Source organism: Vanacampus margaritifer, chromosome 4 (genome assembly GCF_051991255.1).
Source record: "Vanacampus margaritifer isolate UIUO_Vmar chromosome 4, RoL_Vmar_1.0, whole genome shotgun sequence".
Lineage (NCBI taxonomy): Eukaryota > Metazoa > Chordata > Actinopteri > Syngnathiformes > Syngnathidae > Vanacampus > Vanacampus margaritifer.
This window is the reverse complement of record NC_135435.1, coordinates 16,626,776-16,644,834: the sequence shown is the minus strand read 5'-3', so window position 1 is coordinate 16,644,834 and position 18,059 is coordinate 16,626,776. Positions and strand designations below refer to the sequence as shown.

Here is an 18,059-nt window from a genome sequence, read left to right as displayed (position 1 = left end):
AAACAAGGAAACGTGACAGAAACATAAAATGCACTGCATACTTAACAGTTTGAAAAAAACGATACGTGCATATTTAGAACGTTATTCTCTGGTACACTATAAAAAAACACACGAGACAACGTGGTTAAATCGTTTATTTTGGCCCATACGCGAGTGATAGACGCGGTCAAGGAAACAAAACACGCTGGCTTGGGTTCACTATAAAGTTGTTCCAAACTGAAACTGGCGGCGCTGATGTGTGAAACCCGGAAGTCAGAAGTCCGTGGCATCAGACTACCCCATTACTTTTTCTTTTTTTTTTTCGAATGAAGCAGTAAAACATACACACTTGGCAACAACCAGCAATCAAATTTTCATACAAATCAACAATAACTGTCAAGGTATCTACCCCATTACATTACATCCCCATAAGTGTCAAGCTACAGACGCTGGACGAGTGAAGCTCCACCGGAAACACGTGACCTCTAATGACTTTGAGCTTCTTCTTTTTTTTTAAAGCAAATATTTTTTTAAACAAATAAACAACTTTATAAACTATTTTGTTGATTTGAACAAAACAGTATACAAAACATGTAAACATTTTGAATATAAACAACAACAACTCCATCGGAAACGCGTTAATGCCTCTGAACGAAGCCCGACGTACAGACGGATTTAACATAGTCCGTGCGTGTACATCCTCAAATCAACCGTGATTTAAATGTCGACCTTTGTTATATATATATATATATATATATATATATATATATATATATATATATATATATATATATATATATATATATATTTTTAATTTTAAGAAAACGAACGTTTTGAAAGGACGTTGAGGAGGGTTAAAACAAAGCAAGCATCGTTGGTATTTGATAATTTAAAGAATGTATTGTCTGATAAGACCTCTTTTATGTTTTGTTTTGTTTTCCTTTTCTCTTATGCGAATGCACGGTTCAATGTTATGTTGTGTGCTCAGTTTGCAATCATCATGTTCTATGGAGAAAGACTTGGATGTTGTTTTTTATTTACAGTATTATTAATAGGGGGGGGGGGGGGCATTTTCTCGAAAAATAAAAAATGTTTGTGTATTATTACACTATATCGCCACTGGGTGTTATCCTCAAACTTGTTTTCAATTGTACGTGACGCGTTGTTCATTTGTTTACACCTAAAGAAAAAGTTAGGAGTAATTAATTGTGTCTTATTCCTAAATTTCGAGCCATAAGTTTTAAAATGTTTGAATTTGCACGAGCGGGATTTAAAATGGAAAGGTGCTATGCCTGTTAATGACACCGATCTACAAAGATGTTCAATAACAAATAACAGGTGTTGTGATTGTGAACTAGGAGCTTCCTGTAGAGTACAGAGTGATGTACAGCACTTTTTCAGCACCCACCTCAACTGCCGACGCTAGCACTTTTGTTATTTAATATTTCCATCACAACATAAATCAGATTCCACCCACCTTATTTAATTGTTCGGACAAACCATTGTGAAGCGTATAACACACGACGTACTGCAATTACGATACGTTACATTCACGTTTTCCGGTGGTGACGAAGGCGCCAACAGCCGTCTTAGTTAAAACAGCGAAATATACTCACAAATACAAATAATACCACGTAACGTTATTTTTTAGTTAAGATTATGGCTTTGTTTAGTGTTATAGTTACGTTTAAGGCTTAGTTAAAAAGAAAAAAAACTGAATTAGAGGTCACGTGTTTCCGGTAGAGCTCCACTCGCCCATGGTCTTTAACTAGTTCATTTGACAATACACATTAGTTTGCAAATTACATTTTATTTTTTAAACATAAGTCCTAAATCTCGTTATGTCCATGGCAGACCAAAGCTACAGAAAGAAGAAACAGAGCTGAAGTCTTGAATCTTATATTAGGTCCCTTGGCAAGTAGAACAGGGGTCATAAAGTTATATGCTTGACCGTATATATTTTGTTCTGATCTCATAACTGATGTGTTCATTTGTGCTTTTTCCTGGATTTAAATGGTGGTACCAATTGTCAAATAAAGTGAAGTACCAGCCAATGAGCTGAGGGACAGATACACTTGTTTTTTATACATGTTTTTCATACACTTAATACACTGACAGAACTTTTTTTTTTTTGAAGAAGAAGCAGACAAGTTTGTTGTATTTTTGTACTTTTATTGAGAGTCAGACTTTTCATAAGTAAACTGTCTAAAATCTCCTAAACAATTTTGTCCCCCCAAAAAAAGCAAATAATTGTGGTGACAAAGACAAACAGACAAGCATTAACAAAAGCATCAAAATTACAAGAGATACATTCAATTATCCTGACTTTCTCTTTTGAGGAGAGCAGTCCGGGGTCCCCCTGAGTTTAAATGTAATTTTAAAAAATGACCCACGACTCTCGACACTTGAACTCATCATCACAACATTACTGCCCAAAGGGAGAAAATGAAAAACCGGTCATTTCCATCCCTTTCAATTCACATAATCGGATAGGAACACATGAGAAAAGAGCAGAAAATGCAAGGTTGTATACGTTGCATTTGGCCAGATTCTTACACTCATTGACCCCAAAACAAAATGCCACCATCACATTATTTTGCGCAGCATGCCGAGGTTTCTTGGTAAAAATATGAGCAGACTGGACAAGGACAACAAATCACTCATAGAAACGATGCATTTGAACTGATCCACTCTCGCCAATATGCAACGGTGACCTTTAAAAAAAAAAAAAAAAATCTTTGGTTTACAATGTTTGCTCCTGAAAATGTACCTGATTGTATCAATCTAAAAATGACCCCTGATTAAATCCTCTGATTAGCAGCAGCAATGTGAGAACATCGTGCACCCACTGACGCAAAACGTAAAAGGATTGATGAGCTCCATACACAATGGGCATTTAACCAATCAAATACATTTTAAACAGTTTTTTAATTATTTTTTGGACCCATATTCTTGTTTGGGTTATAAACTAGTTGTACCTTGCCTTACAAGTGACCCAACTAATGTGTTTTCCATTTTTTACTTACTTTTTTTAACCATGCATTAAAAAAAAAAAAAAGTGATTGTGGAGACTAAGTGGATGATGTCCATAAAAGTGTTTCTATTCATTTTGTTAAAAAAAACAAAAAAAAAACAACAACTTGTAATCCAAGGTACAACGCTTTATCTGAATCCCAGAAAAGACGATTGGGTGCACGTTTGCAAGCACACGGCTGCACTGCTGCAACACAGATGACTAAGAATCGATATACTTCTCACCTACAATGTACAAACATCTGGTTGCATCAGTTTTGGAGGAACTCAGCATGAGGGTCATTTGTTTTTTCGCGTGCAGCATAGGAATGATTATGAATTGTCACTCGGGGAGGGTTTCATGCTGCTGGCACTTCCCGGGAGAACTTATCGTAGTTCAAGGCCACTCATGTGCATTAAAGGCTTGGTTTTGAGGAGCAGCGCCACGGCTGATCTTCATCTTTGGTTTAACGCATTTGATTATACCACATTCTCGATGACAAGATTAAAATTAGAGCTGAACAATTCATCAAATTCAAATCGCTATTGCAATGTAGTAAAATGCGATCTGAGGTCAAACCTTAAAAAATTGTCGCATATTAACTCAAAATTGCAATGAGAGTATTTTTGAAAATCGTTCAGCCCTAATTGAAAACAAATTAAATGTCAGGTATGCAAACATGTCTTTGTGTAACTAGCGTGGGTCACCGCTGCGCATTGGCCTGCTAATATAAAACTACTTGGCAGACAAGTGCTAATCTTGATCTACTCTAGAGAAAAACAATTAGAAGAAAAAAATATCTGGAGCTAGATGTACTACCGGTACATCGTGTACTCAGTAGTACAAAGCTTCTCACAAAAATAGACATTTTCAGGAAGTCGAACGGTACGTCGTTCGTTAACATTCTTCACTTTCATCCCTGATTATTTGCTAACACTCGCCGTGTGTTAGTCCAAACACTCTTCATGGGTTCGCGTCGTCTACTTGAGAAACACGAGGCTGCGCTCGGCCTCACACGGTCGAGATGCGGCCACCGTAAGGCCAATTAGCAGGTGGCTCAGTACTTGCGTGCCGCCACTGGCACTAGTATGAAGCCGTTTGAGCGTTTATTCCACATCTTAATATACATCTAAAGGTCCATGAAGCACTAGTTTGCCTTGATTCCTCACTCGTGAGACAATTTAGTGCACTAGTAAGATATCAGCTAAACCGTTGGAGCATTTATCCCATATCCTACTAGTGTGCTACTAGTGCGCTGTTCAAACAGCTTTGTGGCAAGTTATTTCAGCATTTATTGTACACTTTAAAAACAGTTGGGTCAAAAATAACCCAATTTGGGTCAAGAATGGACCAACCCAACTTTTTAAATTATTTAACCTAAAAAGTTGGGTCAACTAAAATGAATAACCCATAAATGGTTGTTATGTGGGTTATTAATTTGACCCAACTTTTTGGGTTAGTTAAATAACCTAATAGAATTTTTTTTTTTTTAATGAACCACCCCAACTTAGTGAGGTATTTAGCCCCAAATGTTGGGTCAAATTAAATGAATAACCCACAAATCAACCCAATTTTTGGATTGTTTTGTATCTTAGTCATTTTTTGTCTGTAATTGATTTGACCAAACATTTTGGGTTAATTGAAACACCCAAAAAGTCCTGTTGGGTCCCTTTTGGACTCAATTTGGGCTAATTTTGACCCAATTGTTTCTAGAGTGTATATTTTACTAGTGCACTCTTCTTCCTCACTAGTAGAAAACTTTCACATACTAATAATGTAAAAAGACAACTACATTAGTTGACTGCATGCTACGAGAACGAGATTCTTGGTATCCAGCTTAAGTCCATGTGAACGTTCATCGACTAAGTTGTACTAACTAGTAGAATGACTATTTCTAGCAATATTTATTCATTAGTGTATGACATTTCTGAACACTAGTAGAACAACTTTGGCATACTATTATGTCAACTGTATCCAACTAGAGCTACAAGTGTTTCACTAATTGTACTAGTAGCGGACAGATGTTAATTAATATCCTTGATATCAAAGGACAATGAGTGTTCTAGTACATAGACTTTTAACTGGCTATCCAGGATATTAAATAACTAACAGTTTACTAGTGAAGCGCTACTAGGATTTCGTATTTGTAACTTGTCAACTGTGCAGTTTTGCCTCATTAAAGTTGTTCTGCTAGTGAGGACGAAGAGCGCATATACCTTAAGTGGGATATCGAACAAAGCATTTGAGCATTTATTTAATATCCTACATGTGCGGTGAATTGTCTTATGAGTGAGGAAAAACTGTGTACTAGCACAAGTGGATATCACGCAAGAGTAGTAAATGCTCAAAATGGCTGGCCATACACTTGTTGTGTGTCCGCTGACACAAGCAGGAGGTAGAAGTAGAAGACAAAAAAAAAAGACAAAAAAGTATTTCGTAAGGGTTCGGGTCTTGTGTGGGAGGTCTCCGCTACTGGCACAGAGATACATTCAGCGCAAATCTATTAGGCAATTACACACACAGCTTACTTAATTACTGAGAAGATACCCTGTCAGTTCATCATGTAACACTACATGACTTTTTTTTTGTTCCCTGAGTTTAAGAAAGCCGACAAAGAATCAAATCAACAGGAGGTAGTATAAAACAGGAACAGTAAGGGCAGCTGCGCTTTGATATCAACACAAACAAACAACAATAAACATGACTCGCTTCTACGCCATTACTCAATAATGGGTGAGAAAAACACTTGCTAATAATACTGGCTCACCACCTCGGCAACATCCCAGGAGACAAACGTGTGCTCGGCACCTGGCGCCAGAAGGGAATGGAAGCTGCACAGCCCTTACATTCCAGTGAATAAGAAAGGAAAAAAGAAAAATCAAGACGAAATGGGATGACAATCAGCGAAAAAATAAAAAAAAAAATCATCAGGAAGTATCACAGGTTATGTAAAGTCGCAGTAGTTATTAAATATACAGGGGAGGTTTGGCTCGCAAGCCAAACCGAGGTAGATCATCAGTGAAAAGGACATCCCTTTCACTCCAGTGATAAACTCTTTTAAATAAAAAATATTTTTTCAACATTCATGGTGGGTGAGATTTCTTCTTTTTTAAATGTCATACAAAACAAATAAAAATATATATATTTTTCAAAATGTGAAAACAAACATAAAATGGTAAAAATTGAGCAGGCTTGAGGATAAGGGTTTAAAAAAAACGTTACATGTGCACGCACGCACAAAACACACACGCACACATACACACTCTAAAACAGCTGGGACTGACCCAACTTTTTGGGTTATTCATTTAAATGAACTGGGTTGCTTTATACAAGATTGACACAAAAACTGGGTTGTTTTTCGGGTAATTCATTTGGCCCAATTCGTTGGGTTATTCATGGGTCAAACGAATAACCCAATTTTTTTTTTTTTTGTGGGTTATTCTTGACCTAACTTTATGGGTTAAATGAATAACCCAATAACAGTTAAATAAATAACCAAATTCAGTTGGGTTATAATTGACCCAACCATTTTTAGGGTGCACTCTAAAAACAGTTGGGTCAAAAATAACCCAATTCGGGTCAAAATGGGATCGACCCACTTTTTGTGTCAATTTGACCCAACATTCTGTGTTGCTTTAACCCGAACTATTTGGATCGAAAAGGGAGCAACCCGCTACTTGGGTCTGGGATTAAAACAACCCAGAAAGTTGGGTCAAAGTGACCCAGGTATAGCAGGTTAGTCCCTTTTTTTTTTTTTTACCTCAATTGGGTTGTTGTTGTTTTAACCCAAAAAACTCAGAAAGTTGGGCCATACTGACCCAAGTATAGGGGTTATAGCCTTGACCCAAATTGAGTTATTGTTGTTTTAAAGCAAACAACCCAGAAATTGGGTCAAATTGACGCAAGTAGTGTATAGGTCCTTTTTTTATATATATATATATATATATATATATATATATATATATATTTTTAGCCAAATTGAGTTATTTTTTACCCAACTGTTTTTAGAGTGGTCAATTGGCTTTCCAAATACACACACACATAACATCCTCACACAACTGCACACACTGAGAGCAAAGGCCGACTGCTTTGGGCTTCCTGATGACAGCGGAGCTCCTCAACCGACTCCACCAACCTGAAATCCGTCTGAGCGCATCGGGCTCGACCACACGCTTCTTCCACTTCCTCACCGCCACCGCTGTCCTCCTCCGCCGTAACGGATGGCTGCCGGCTGCTCGCGCCGGACGACAGGTTGGTCATCTCCGTCTCGTCATGCGAGAAGCGACCAGAGTCGGCGGTGGCGTGGCTGCCCTCGCTGCTGGAGGAGCCTTCCGAATCTCCGGGACGTCCCAGCAGAGCCTGCAGTGAGGTGGGCTGTTCCGCAGCGGCGGGCGACAGTTCTTCTTTGTAGGTCAGCACGGTGGAGCCCAGCTGGTAGGAGGCGGCCCCGCGTCTCGTCTTCTACAATATAGAGAGCATACCTACTTAGAATTTTTTAAAAAAAAAATCCACAACAGTGATTCTTAACCACAGGATTAGACACATCAGTTTCAGTTTTTAATTAGTTTTCTCCCTGATTAAATCCAATTAAGATGTTGTGATACGGCCATAAATAGGCAGCTCAGCTCATGCTCAATAATTCTTCGATATGACTGATATAAAATAATTCCGCAAAGAAGAGAAGGACAACACAGTGATGTGAAAAGACTGATAACCATTACACTTACAGCAAAGGCTTGATTTTGGTTATTTACTTACCTGCATATCTTTAATGCTCTTGTTGTCATGGCTACTGAAGGACAACCATTTGCTCTTCTTCTCAGCATTAGGCTGAACTGGACCAAGTGAATTGATGATGAGATTCGTTCCACCCTGAGATAGCAAACAAAATAAACATAAGCGTGCTATGAACATGTAAAAAAAAAAAAAAAATCTCACGTTTTCCATTGGACAGTGAAGATACTTAAAATTGACCAAATACATACATCAATTCAAATACCTAATGACTTGAATATCATCACCCCTTTTAAAATATTGTCTTAAGCACCTTGCTATCAATGAAATTATCCTGGCTCATCACTGCTACGCTCACGTCGGCATTCTCAGCCAGGCCCTCTACAGCGGCGGCGGACGGGCTCCTCCCTTCTCGGTGCAATTTAACAGATGATGGTTTCCTACAAGGAATTGACAAGTAACATGAAACGGACTGTACCGTCACCGTGCACGTCAAAACAACAAGTATACTGCACCTGTGTTTGCCTCTGCACACCATGATGAACGCACAGATGATGATGCAGATGAGTGCGATGGAGACCCCCACAGTGATGCCTGTCATCGACGTTTGGTCCAAGTGGTAGAAGCCGTGGGAAAAGACTGAAGAAACCAAGATGAGGAGGTCACATTAGTCTATGCAAATGTAATGAAACATCCCAGTGACGAGGGTAATATTGTTGTTTGAACTGTTATAAATGTAATCAAATTACAGCCTGTGCTTAAGACTCGTGAAATAGAACATGCCTTGAGTTTGTACAAGAGCAGACATGAAATGAAATGAAGACATCGCTGACCATTGGAGCGTGTGGAGTCCCGCGAGAGCCGAGGGTCGTGACCAAAGGAGGGACCTGCTCGCACTGTCAGCTCCACCATGTGAGAGAAAGGCCCGTCGCCCATGTTGTTGGACGCCGACACTTTCACCAGGTAGAACTGGCCGGGCTTCAGGTTCTCCAGCAGCGCCATGGTGATGCTCCCTGTCAGCCACACAGAACCACCGCATTGCTCTTTTTTGGTTTTGTTTTTACCACAATGTTTACATGTAAAGTTGTTGAAGAAGGGGGAAAAAACAATTATTTTGACACATCATTTAAAAGTGTTGTAATTATCTATGGTCTGGCGCCACCTTGTGGTAACATTTCCAGCGGATGTGTAGCCTACTGCCAGTGTTGTTGAAAAGCCCACCACCCATCTTGCATAAAATTAAAACACAATCTTTGTTACTTCCCCATGTTGTTCAGAGCTGTATACTTGGTTTCACTGATCCAGCACAGGCACTTTCCATACTACTAAGCTTTCTGCAGAAAAGAAAATAGTGGGTGGGCTGTTTGGACTAAGGTTAGAGAGGTTGAAGGGGTTTTGTGAAAAACGTCACTTTTGATACCTTTGCCAGTAAGAATATAGGTGAGTGTAATTTGTCTTTCATGTCCTTTCTGTGGCCATATACTCATAAAAACACCTCTGTGGATCAATAACCACAACAATTGCCAACTTGATCTTTGTAACTTCACTCGCTGTTTAAATTAACTGGACATTACAACACAACACGTTTGTTTTGCTGTATGCAATCTCTTCTAATGTAAAAATAAAGTTGTTCAACAGGAGACGCAAGCAGAAGACATTGTCTCTGATAACTTACTAATATATAATAATATACTACTATTATGTACACAACGCGCACATGACGCCGCATCCACAGACAGGGGGGCAAATTCGACTCCGAAATGGCTAATGTGTTAATCTACTAATTAGAAAATGTTTCAGCCATAAATAGTCAAATAAAAAAGGCTCTTGAAAATATATATTTGGCCAAATTGTTACAGAGAGAACCTTTAATGGTTACCTTATTAAAAAGTCAAGTTAGTCAACACTTACATAACATTTACTGTAATTGTGACCATCTTCGTTGTGTATTTTGTATTGTATGTCTGTATTACATTGCCCCCTGGTGGCCAAGATGCGCTCATCAGAAGAAGCGGTCAAATTTCCAGAAAAGTGAAAAGTAAAAGCAGCAAAAAAATTGGCAAAAACTCTTTATATTCTATTTATACAATTACTTTAAGGTTTTCTAAAGTACAACTTTAATTTGCATGGGAGGGAATAAAATGAGGGGAAAAGATAAGCCCCACTGTAGTCACATTAATTGCTATCCGACAGTGTCAATTAAAAAGTTTACTGTCATTGTAAAGTCAGGATTTTGGATGGAGCTCTCGTAGTGGATCTCTTTATATTGCGGTCATAATGTAGCGATCGATCAGTGTACATTCAATCATCATCAATTTTATGTTTTCAAACAAACTGACATGGCGCTCCATTACTTGCTTGTAGATATAGCTCAAAGACTTGTGTGTGAATAAGGCCAAACGCAAAGTAATCACATCAGTATGACAAACGCGGCAAACTTAAGATGTCACGCACCACAAGAGAGGAAAAAGAAAATGTCAGTGAAAATGAAATGAGCTACTGATTTCCGATGGACCATTTGTCCAGGACTGGAGCAGAGCTTTGTGAATGGATTTCTTCTCATGTACGTGTCTGCCTGTGTGGCTGTTTTCTCCCTCTTCTCACACATATTTACCTTCTCTTTGCACCACCTGCCATTCCCCGGTGAGCCACTCATTTCTGGAGGCATACAGGATTGTGTAGTGCGTAACAGAAAGGTTGGCTTCCTCCGGGGGCTTCCATGACACCAGGGCGGTGTCCTCCTCGATCAGAGTCACCTTGATGCTGGCGGGAGGCAGCGTGGGAGCTGTTATAGATGAGACAAGTCAGTCTTACTATTCACAGCGCATCCTGATAATAATAATGATATGATTCAATATCAGTGATTTGCAGATGAAAAGGGACTCGCCTTCAGGGAAAGTGCTTTGGTAGACCACAGGGCTCCATGGGCTGGACAGCTGGTCAATATGAAGCCGGATAGCAAATTCATACTTTGTGTTAGGTTGCAGATCTGGCACTAAGAGGCTTTGCTCATTCCTGGATAAAAGATAGACATAAAAAAAATAAGCCCGATGCATACATGATCACAGAGCTCGTCACAAGGTCTTACGTCTGCAGGTAGAGCACCAGGGAGGCGTTCTGCAAGCCGACAGGGTTGCAGCGGACCGTGTAGTTGACGGCGTGGCTGGAGGTGAAAGCTGGTCGGCTCCAGTGAAGAAAGACGCTTGACGAACTGTTGGTCTTTACGTGCACGTTGTGAGGAGGTGGCGGAGGCGGCACTAGGCGATCCCGAACGGCTGAGAAATACAATTTCATGAAATATTTTGTATTAATCCATATTGGTCACCCCCTAGTAAAAAGTACACATCACAAGCGTTTTGATTTTTGCAATCTCACAGACACATCCGGGGGTGCTGATAGTCTGGTCTGCCTGGTAGCCATCGCCAATAAAGTTGTAAGCCAGAAGCTTCACGTGGTACTTCTTCCTTGGGTCTACATTTAAAACAAACAGAGATGACAACATGTCAAAATGAAACCATTTGGAGTTTTCAGTTGTGGACGCTGATAAAGAATCACAAAGATTTCTGCATGTGATCACCAAAGATGAATAGCAGGTGTCGGGTCAATGTGGCTTTGAATGTGAGTGAGAGCAATGTCAGCCGGACAGATGCGCTCACTATAAGACTTTCCATCACGCTGACACGCTCTCTATTCACAGTCACAACAAGGGTGGCGACTGGACCAACAAAATCCCCTGGGAAGCTGGACATTGGTGGTGGTCAACAGCAGTTGTGGGCCACAGTGACCTTAAAGACCCTGCCTGGTCATGTGACCACATTCAATTCTTTTCAATTGTTTGCTTCAACCTCAAGATTAGCATAAGGAACAGAACTAATCTAGTTATACAGTGCAAAATTATGTAAAAGTCTAATACATGAGGATGTGAAATAACATGACATTAAAACCAAATCCGCCAGACTATTCAATACATTTCAGTCAGCGTAAAAAAGCTTAAATGCTTTTTCCAGAAATTTCACTAAGGATAAAACATCAGAAAATACAAACGTTCTGCTAGCGCGACAACACAACTAAAATGGTTTCATATTGCTAGCTGATTGCCAAATACATTTTTTTAATTCAGAAAACGAGAAAAAACGAATCAACAATTAAGAACAGTTCAGTTGACTTGATCACTCAAATTGTAATTTGCCATTGAAATGAATGGAAATGCCATTCATCTTTTCTAGCCTCCCAAAAGATAACCCCCCCAAAATATTTCTAAAGCGTTTTCAAGAAGAAGAAACAGCACTGTGTAATATCGTTCTTTATAAAAACATACCACAATAACAACATTAAATAGAATGTAAAGAATTTAAACCGATTTTGCCTCATTTTTTTTGCTTCAATTCAATGGACATCATGCTGCTCCTTCTGCTGTGCAGGCCTTGGCCACACGGGGGCAGCCTAATAAAGACATACATATGCAGTATACTGTACATGGAGCCCGTCTCAAGTTTTTGCTTGCAAATCAAAGCAAAAATAAAAATAAAATAAAATTCTTAAGCCCGGTCGCCTGTATCTGAAGTCATCACAACACTTCACTTATGCTTCAGGAGGATTTCATATCAAGATGTATAATGTTAAACATTAGCAGAATCAGCAGAGAAGTTGTGTGCACGTGGGTGGAGATGTTTAAGAGGGGGAGGAGTGGCTTTCCTTCCACCCCCCACACAGGCCTGAAGAGTTGACCCAGACCAAGGCCAGGGGGTCAGCCTGAGATAAAGCTCTGGAAAAGTCAGGTCACGGGTGTGGAATATGAGAAGAACCTCACAGGGATTCTTATTAGTTCCCCTAAATTTGCCATCATAGTTTGCATTAAGTTACAAGTTGTTCTTGCATTTTGATGCCAAGCTCAAGCACCAGACTGGACACTTAACTTGGACGTCTCTGCTTCCACCTTAAAAGAGAAGCATAATGTGCATCTTAATACAAAGGACCTAGCGTAATTATGCCACATAGGATCTCTGACAGGGTGGGTAGAGGATTTGCGGGGTGGATAGGGGGCGTAAGCTGTGACATCTGGGCTGTGACCTTTGACACGGAATCCGGGCAAGCTAAATCCTGCAAAAGGAGGGGATATAGGGCTCTTTTGGAAGGGGGGGAGGGTCAAGCACAGGAAGTAAGTGGAAAAACTGGGCAACACTACTAAGAGTCAAATTAAATTGATCAAAATGATGAAGGAAGTGCAACGCATTATCAATACAGACAGCTGTTCTAGTTTTAGTACAGTCAAACTTCCCAAAATAGGTGCTGGGACACTATTTATTGGCTTGCGCACTGTCAAAGTAAAACTCAACTCATTGCCTATTGAAATGAATGCTATTAGTCCATTTCAGCATCACTACAAAAAAAAAATGTCATGAGACACAAAATAGCACTGTACAATATTGTAATACAGTCATGCAGACACAAATGAAGAGCTTTACAACTTAGACTCTAAGCGGCACTAAAATGTGTCTCTCTTTGCAAAGGATAAAGAATATATTAATCTGAGTATTGCTATGTTGTCTCTTACTGTACCGTTTGTGTTCAAATATCCATGTCTTAAAGCATTACAACAACACCACACAAAAGCTATTTTATTTTATTTTATTTATTTATTTTTCACTTTTTTTTTTAAAGTTTTTTTTATTGTTAGCATCAACAGCACTGAAATGTTTGGAAATTTACAAATCCAACCTTTGAGAATAATTATTATTTGTGACTCAAAACAAAACCAAACATAAGTATAAAGTGTAAACAGCATTATGAAAATAACATTTAACTGTGGTTCAACAGGAATAAACCAAAACACACTCATAAAAGTTCCCAAATACAACTCTTTACATAATTGATTAATTGACTACTCGCCCCAATATGATTGAATTATTCACATGCCTAGATTACAGCAAATTGTATTCTTAGAATACTGCATTCCTCAGTCCGTAAACATTCCCCGAGTAAAGAATTTTCCTGTCCTTCCCACCGGTGTAACTCTCTCATGGCTCGACTTCCATAAATCACAGTGTTTGTATTAAAGGGCATATTTGGGCCATTAGTGGTCATGCTTTTTTTTTTTTTTTTAACTGCCAGAATGCAGATCCCATTGGCCTCTGAGGTTTTGTTCTGCCCTGCGAAATGCCCCCCAGGCCGTAAGCAAGCCTGCCCTGAACAGGGGCCGTAAATGTCAACTCCCCACATGAGCCCTCACCCCAGCATCTATCATCCCGTCCCCCCTGACTCTCACCCTCGCACACACAAAACAAACACAAACGCCAGCCCATCCCTAAAGTAAGCGCCAGAATAACGCGCATCATGCATATTGCATCTTCAAATCGTATCAATGGAATGAATGGATGATGTGTCGTGAGACATGAATCTACAGTTGTGTACACAGCGCTGCCTGGTGCCACAAAGTTTGGGTTATTTGAGCTCTTTCTCACGGGCCAGGCAAAGGACACAGTCCGCACACACATACGAGGAAAAGGTCACACCTTTTACACCCGAGCGGAACCTCCGGAACACATTCCTGTCCCCCCCGGTGCGCTTTCAATCATTTGGGATTGTCATACTCTACTTTAGCAGACAGCTCCAAGCACGCCCTCGTGCAGCCCGTACACACAGGGCTGAATCAGCAGCATCCGCTTTGGTCACAGCTGAGCCTTCCGAAATCAATGTTATTGACAAAACAAGGACGGCTGAATAGATGTATTGAAAATGCCATTTACAGTACAAGAATATTTAAATGATAAAGATTTTTTGGTTGTCAGGAAAATGAACATACGGCATTTGTTAGCCGGAAGGACTTATTGCATATTTGCTTGCCTTACAGCGACCAATAAGTGGAAAAGCCTAAAAAGCACCATGAAAAAAATCACAACATCAAAAAAAAACTCTTTCACACTTATTAAAAAAATTCTCACTTTCAACAAAAACACTCAAGCTCACCCCAAAAAAACCTCAGGAACACAACCTCCAACAAAAAAACTTTTAAGCACATAAAAATAACAACCTCCCAAGCATACCCTAAAAAAGCTACACAAAAAAAAACACTTAAAAGAACTCTCACACTCACAACAAACTCTCACTCTCACAAAAACTCTCAATCACAAAAATCCCTCTCCTACAAACACCCTTCTCACATGCACCAAAAAACTCTAACACTAAACAAACTCTCACAAAAAAACTTACACTCACCAAAAAACTCTCATCTTCTCACACATACTAAAAAACTCTCACATCCAACAAAAACATTCAAGCTCACCCAAAAAAAGTTCAAGCTCACAAAAAACTCTCAAAAACACAACATCCAACAAAAAAACTTTTACACACATCTAAAAACTTCCCAAATGTACCCCCCCCAAAAAAAAACAATCACATGAATTTTCACACTTACTAAAAAAATCCTCACAAAAAAATCCATCTCTTACACGTACCCTTCTTGCATGCACCAAAAAACTCTCATGCTAACCAACCTCTCACACAAAAATTACACTTACCAAAAAAAATTATAATCTGCACCACAAAAAAAAACATAACATCAAAAAAGCTCTTTCGCACACATACTTAAAAACTCTCACATTCAACAAAAACGTTCAAGCTCACCAAAAAGAAAATCTCAGGTACACAACGTCGAACAAAAAACTTTTACACACATCCAAAAACTTCCCAAATGTACCCTAAAAAGCCACACTCACAAAAAAAATCACTTACATGAACTCTCAGCTCGCCTAAAACCTCACCTCACAAAAAAATCCATCTCTTGCACGCACCCTTCTCGCAGGCACCAAAAATCTCTCAAACTAACCAACCTCTCACACAAAAATTACACTCTCTAAAAAAACTCTCATCTGCACCACAAAAAAATCATAACATCAAATAAGCTCTTTCACACACATACTTAAAAACTCACACATTCAACAAAAACGCTCAAGATTGCAAAAAACTCTCATATGACACACCCTGCAACAAAAAAACACATCGAAACACCTCCCAAACGCACCCAAAAAGCCACTCACCAGAAGAACTCTCATACTTACCAAAAAAACCTCTCACACTCACAAAAGTCCTCTCTTCACACCCTTCTCACAATGCACCACACTAATCAAACATTCACACAAACACTTGCACTCACCAAAAAAACTTGCTAAATACCTCTCATCTGCACACAAAAAAACCTGTCATGCACAAACTCTACTACCCTCACGGTGAGAAAACGACGCGTGAGAGTCAACATTTTTTGTGTGAAAGGAAGTTGAAAAATGAAAACAGAAGGCATCTCAAATCTCAAATGATGATTAGCTCTGGCATGCAAAGAGACCCGGAAAATCCTTTAACTTTAAACTTCCGCAGAGGGCGTTTAAAGTATATAAACATGAAGAAAGCATACCTCGAAGCAATGCTATCACAATTGAACACAAACCACCATGAAAACAAGCTGGTAAATGTCCTCATTGTGGTACTAATAAAGGTTATCTTAAAGATGTTAATGGCAAGTCCCTGCAGCCCAGCAGGACTTTCACTGGCACTGACTTTTCACTGGTTTGTGTTGCTTCCTTATAGAAGGCCAGATGCTGTGTTTTCCACAACCGTCAAGAGAAAAGAACCGCAACATTGAAAATTACAAAATACAATAAAATAACAAAAGAACATGCTGTATGGTCATAATGTTTGAACACAATACTTTACCATGCATCCATTTTCTAAGTTGAAGATTTGTATGATAAAAGTGGATTAAATCAATTCTGGTTACTTGCTTTGTTATTTTTTTATTTTAGAACTCTGCTATACAGGCCATTATTTTAAATGTATTCATCGATTAGATGTTCATGATGTAGTGTAATTGTTGTGTCACTTTCATACTTTAACGTTTGATTAAACAGATACAAAGAGATGCATACTCTTGTTGATGGCCTTCTTCACACTCACTAATAACACGCTACATTGTAACTTGTTAAGAATAAACAGTACTTTTACTCCACCACATTGAGCTACGTTCTGCTCGCTACTTTTTTTTCATTTTTTTTTTTTTAGCAAAGTCATGTTATTCTAAAGCAACAGTACTCGAGCATATTTTGTGGCTAGCCTATCCATCTCTGTACTCTTGACTATTAGTGTCATTTATTATGGTAACAAGATGCAAATTGGAAGACTATTACATGTTTGTTTCCTGGTGTTATATTGTAACAAGATATAGATTAATTCTAAATTGAATGGAGAGAAAAAAGATTTGATGTTTAAATATGCCTGTTTGGTATGTGGATATGCAAAAAGTTGCCACTTGCAATTGATCAATGGGGTCTGGTTGTGTAACTGAACTTTTAAAATGTAGAACATGGTCACATCAGGTGCATTTGAAAAGTTTTCTTTCAACGTATTAAATGCAATAGTTGGCTTTTCTTTAGTGCATGTAAACACACTGATTGTTGGGCCTACAGCTCGGCCGGTGAGGGGTTGCATTGCTTTCAAGCCTCGGCCAATAAACCAGCTTTGTGACTCTGAAAGCCAAACACAATGAGAGGCTTTGATGTCAGCAACACTGCTCACAGCGGCCATAAAACACACAGTAAATCTGCCTCCACGAAAGGCTGCCCCAACTTTGCAAAACACCACCAGGACGCTCCTTTGGCAAAGGAATCCTTATTTAGCTCCAACTTTGGTTTTAAGTCAATTTAAGTCCACAGAGTGGCTTAATGATTATCAGTGGCTCTTTCCACACGTTTTATTTAAAGCACTAAGAGAGCTGCCCAATATTAAGTGGAAAAAAATGTCATATAATGAAGGCAGAAGTGGAGTAAAAGTGACAGCTCAAATTTGTCATTTAAATTTTGGCCTATTTTAGTTTGCTTACATAAGTAGATAAATACAAGCAGTCAAAACATGTAGCAGAAATAAAACCAAAGATCAAAATGAAATCTCCAAAGTAGCACAGATTTGCACCGTAGGTAATTTATTGCGCCTACTCGCAGTGCTCGGCTCTTTTGGATACTATAGAAGTATCACGCGGCCTGATTTACAAGTCAGCTGTTGGCCACCTGGTTGACCCCCTCCGGCCACAGATGGTCAGTTGTCCACTGCATTGCGTGAGACTTATTCCCTCTCCCAAACAACAACAAAAAAGCCAGAATGAATGTGAGTGACCTCAAGGGCCAGAGGAGCTGTAGTGTGCTCCCAACACTATCCAGCAGCTGCTGAAAAGACACACACACACACACACAGAGTCCAGCACAGAGGTCATGAAAGTGGGATGTGATCCCATTCTGTTCTACGCCTAATGAACCTCTGCTTGACGCACAAAACTTCAGCCATATTAATC

General features: G+C 39.3%; 1 protein-coding gene across 2 annotated transcripts in view; it reads right to left on the bottom strand.

Moving 5' to 3' along the window:
- Nucleotides 1-7,023: 7,023 nt before the first annotated feature.
- Nucleotides 7,024-18,059, bottom strand: part of prtga (protogenin homolog a (Gallus gallus)) — a 33,948-nt gene continuing 22,912 nt past the window's right edge. Inside the window, exons 11-19 of one of the 2 annotated variants that reach the window (XM_077564062.1) lie at nt 11,102-11,197; nt 10,815-11,001; nt 10,614-10,741; nt 10,341-10,511; nt 8,560-8,739; nt 8,242-8,365; nt 8,040-8,166; nt 7,751-7,864; nt 7,024-7,453 (exon numbers count right to left, since the gene is read on the bottom strand). In XM_077564062.1, the coding sequence (XP_077420188.1) occupies nt 7,043-7,453; nt 7,751-7,864; nt 8,040-8,166; nt 8,242-8,365; nt 8,560-8,739; nt 10,341-10,511; nt 10,614-10,741; nt 10,815-11,001; nt 11,102-11,197 (1,538 nt within the window). In that variant the 3' untranslated portion in view covers nt 7,024-7,042. The remainder of the gene's footprint in view (nt 7,454-7,750; nt 7,865-8,039; nt 8,167-8,241; nt 8,366-8,559; nt 8,740-10,340; nt 10,512-10,613; nt 10,742-10,814; nt 11,002-11,101; nt 11,198-18,059) is intronic. The other variant, XM_077564063.1, reaches the window with a different exon arrangement.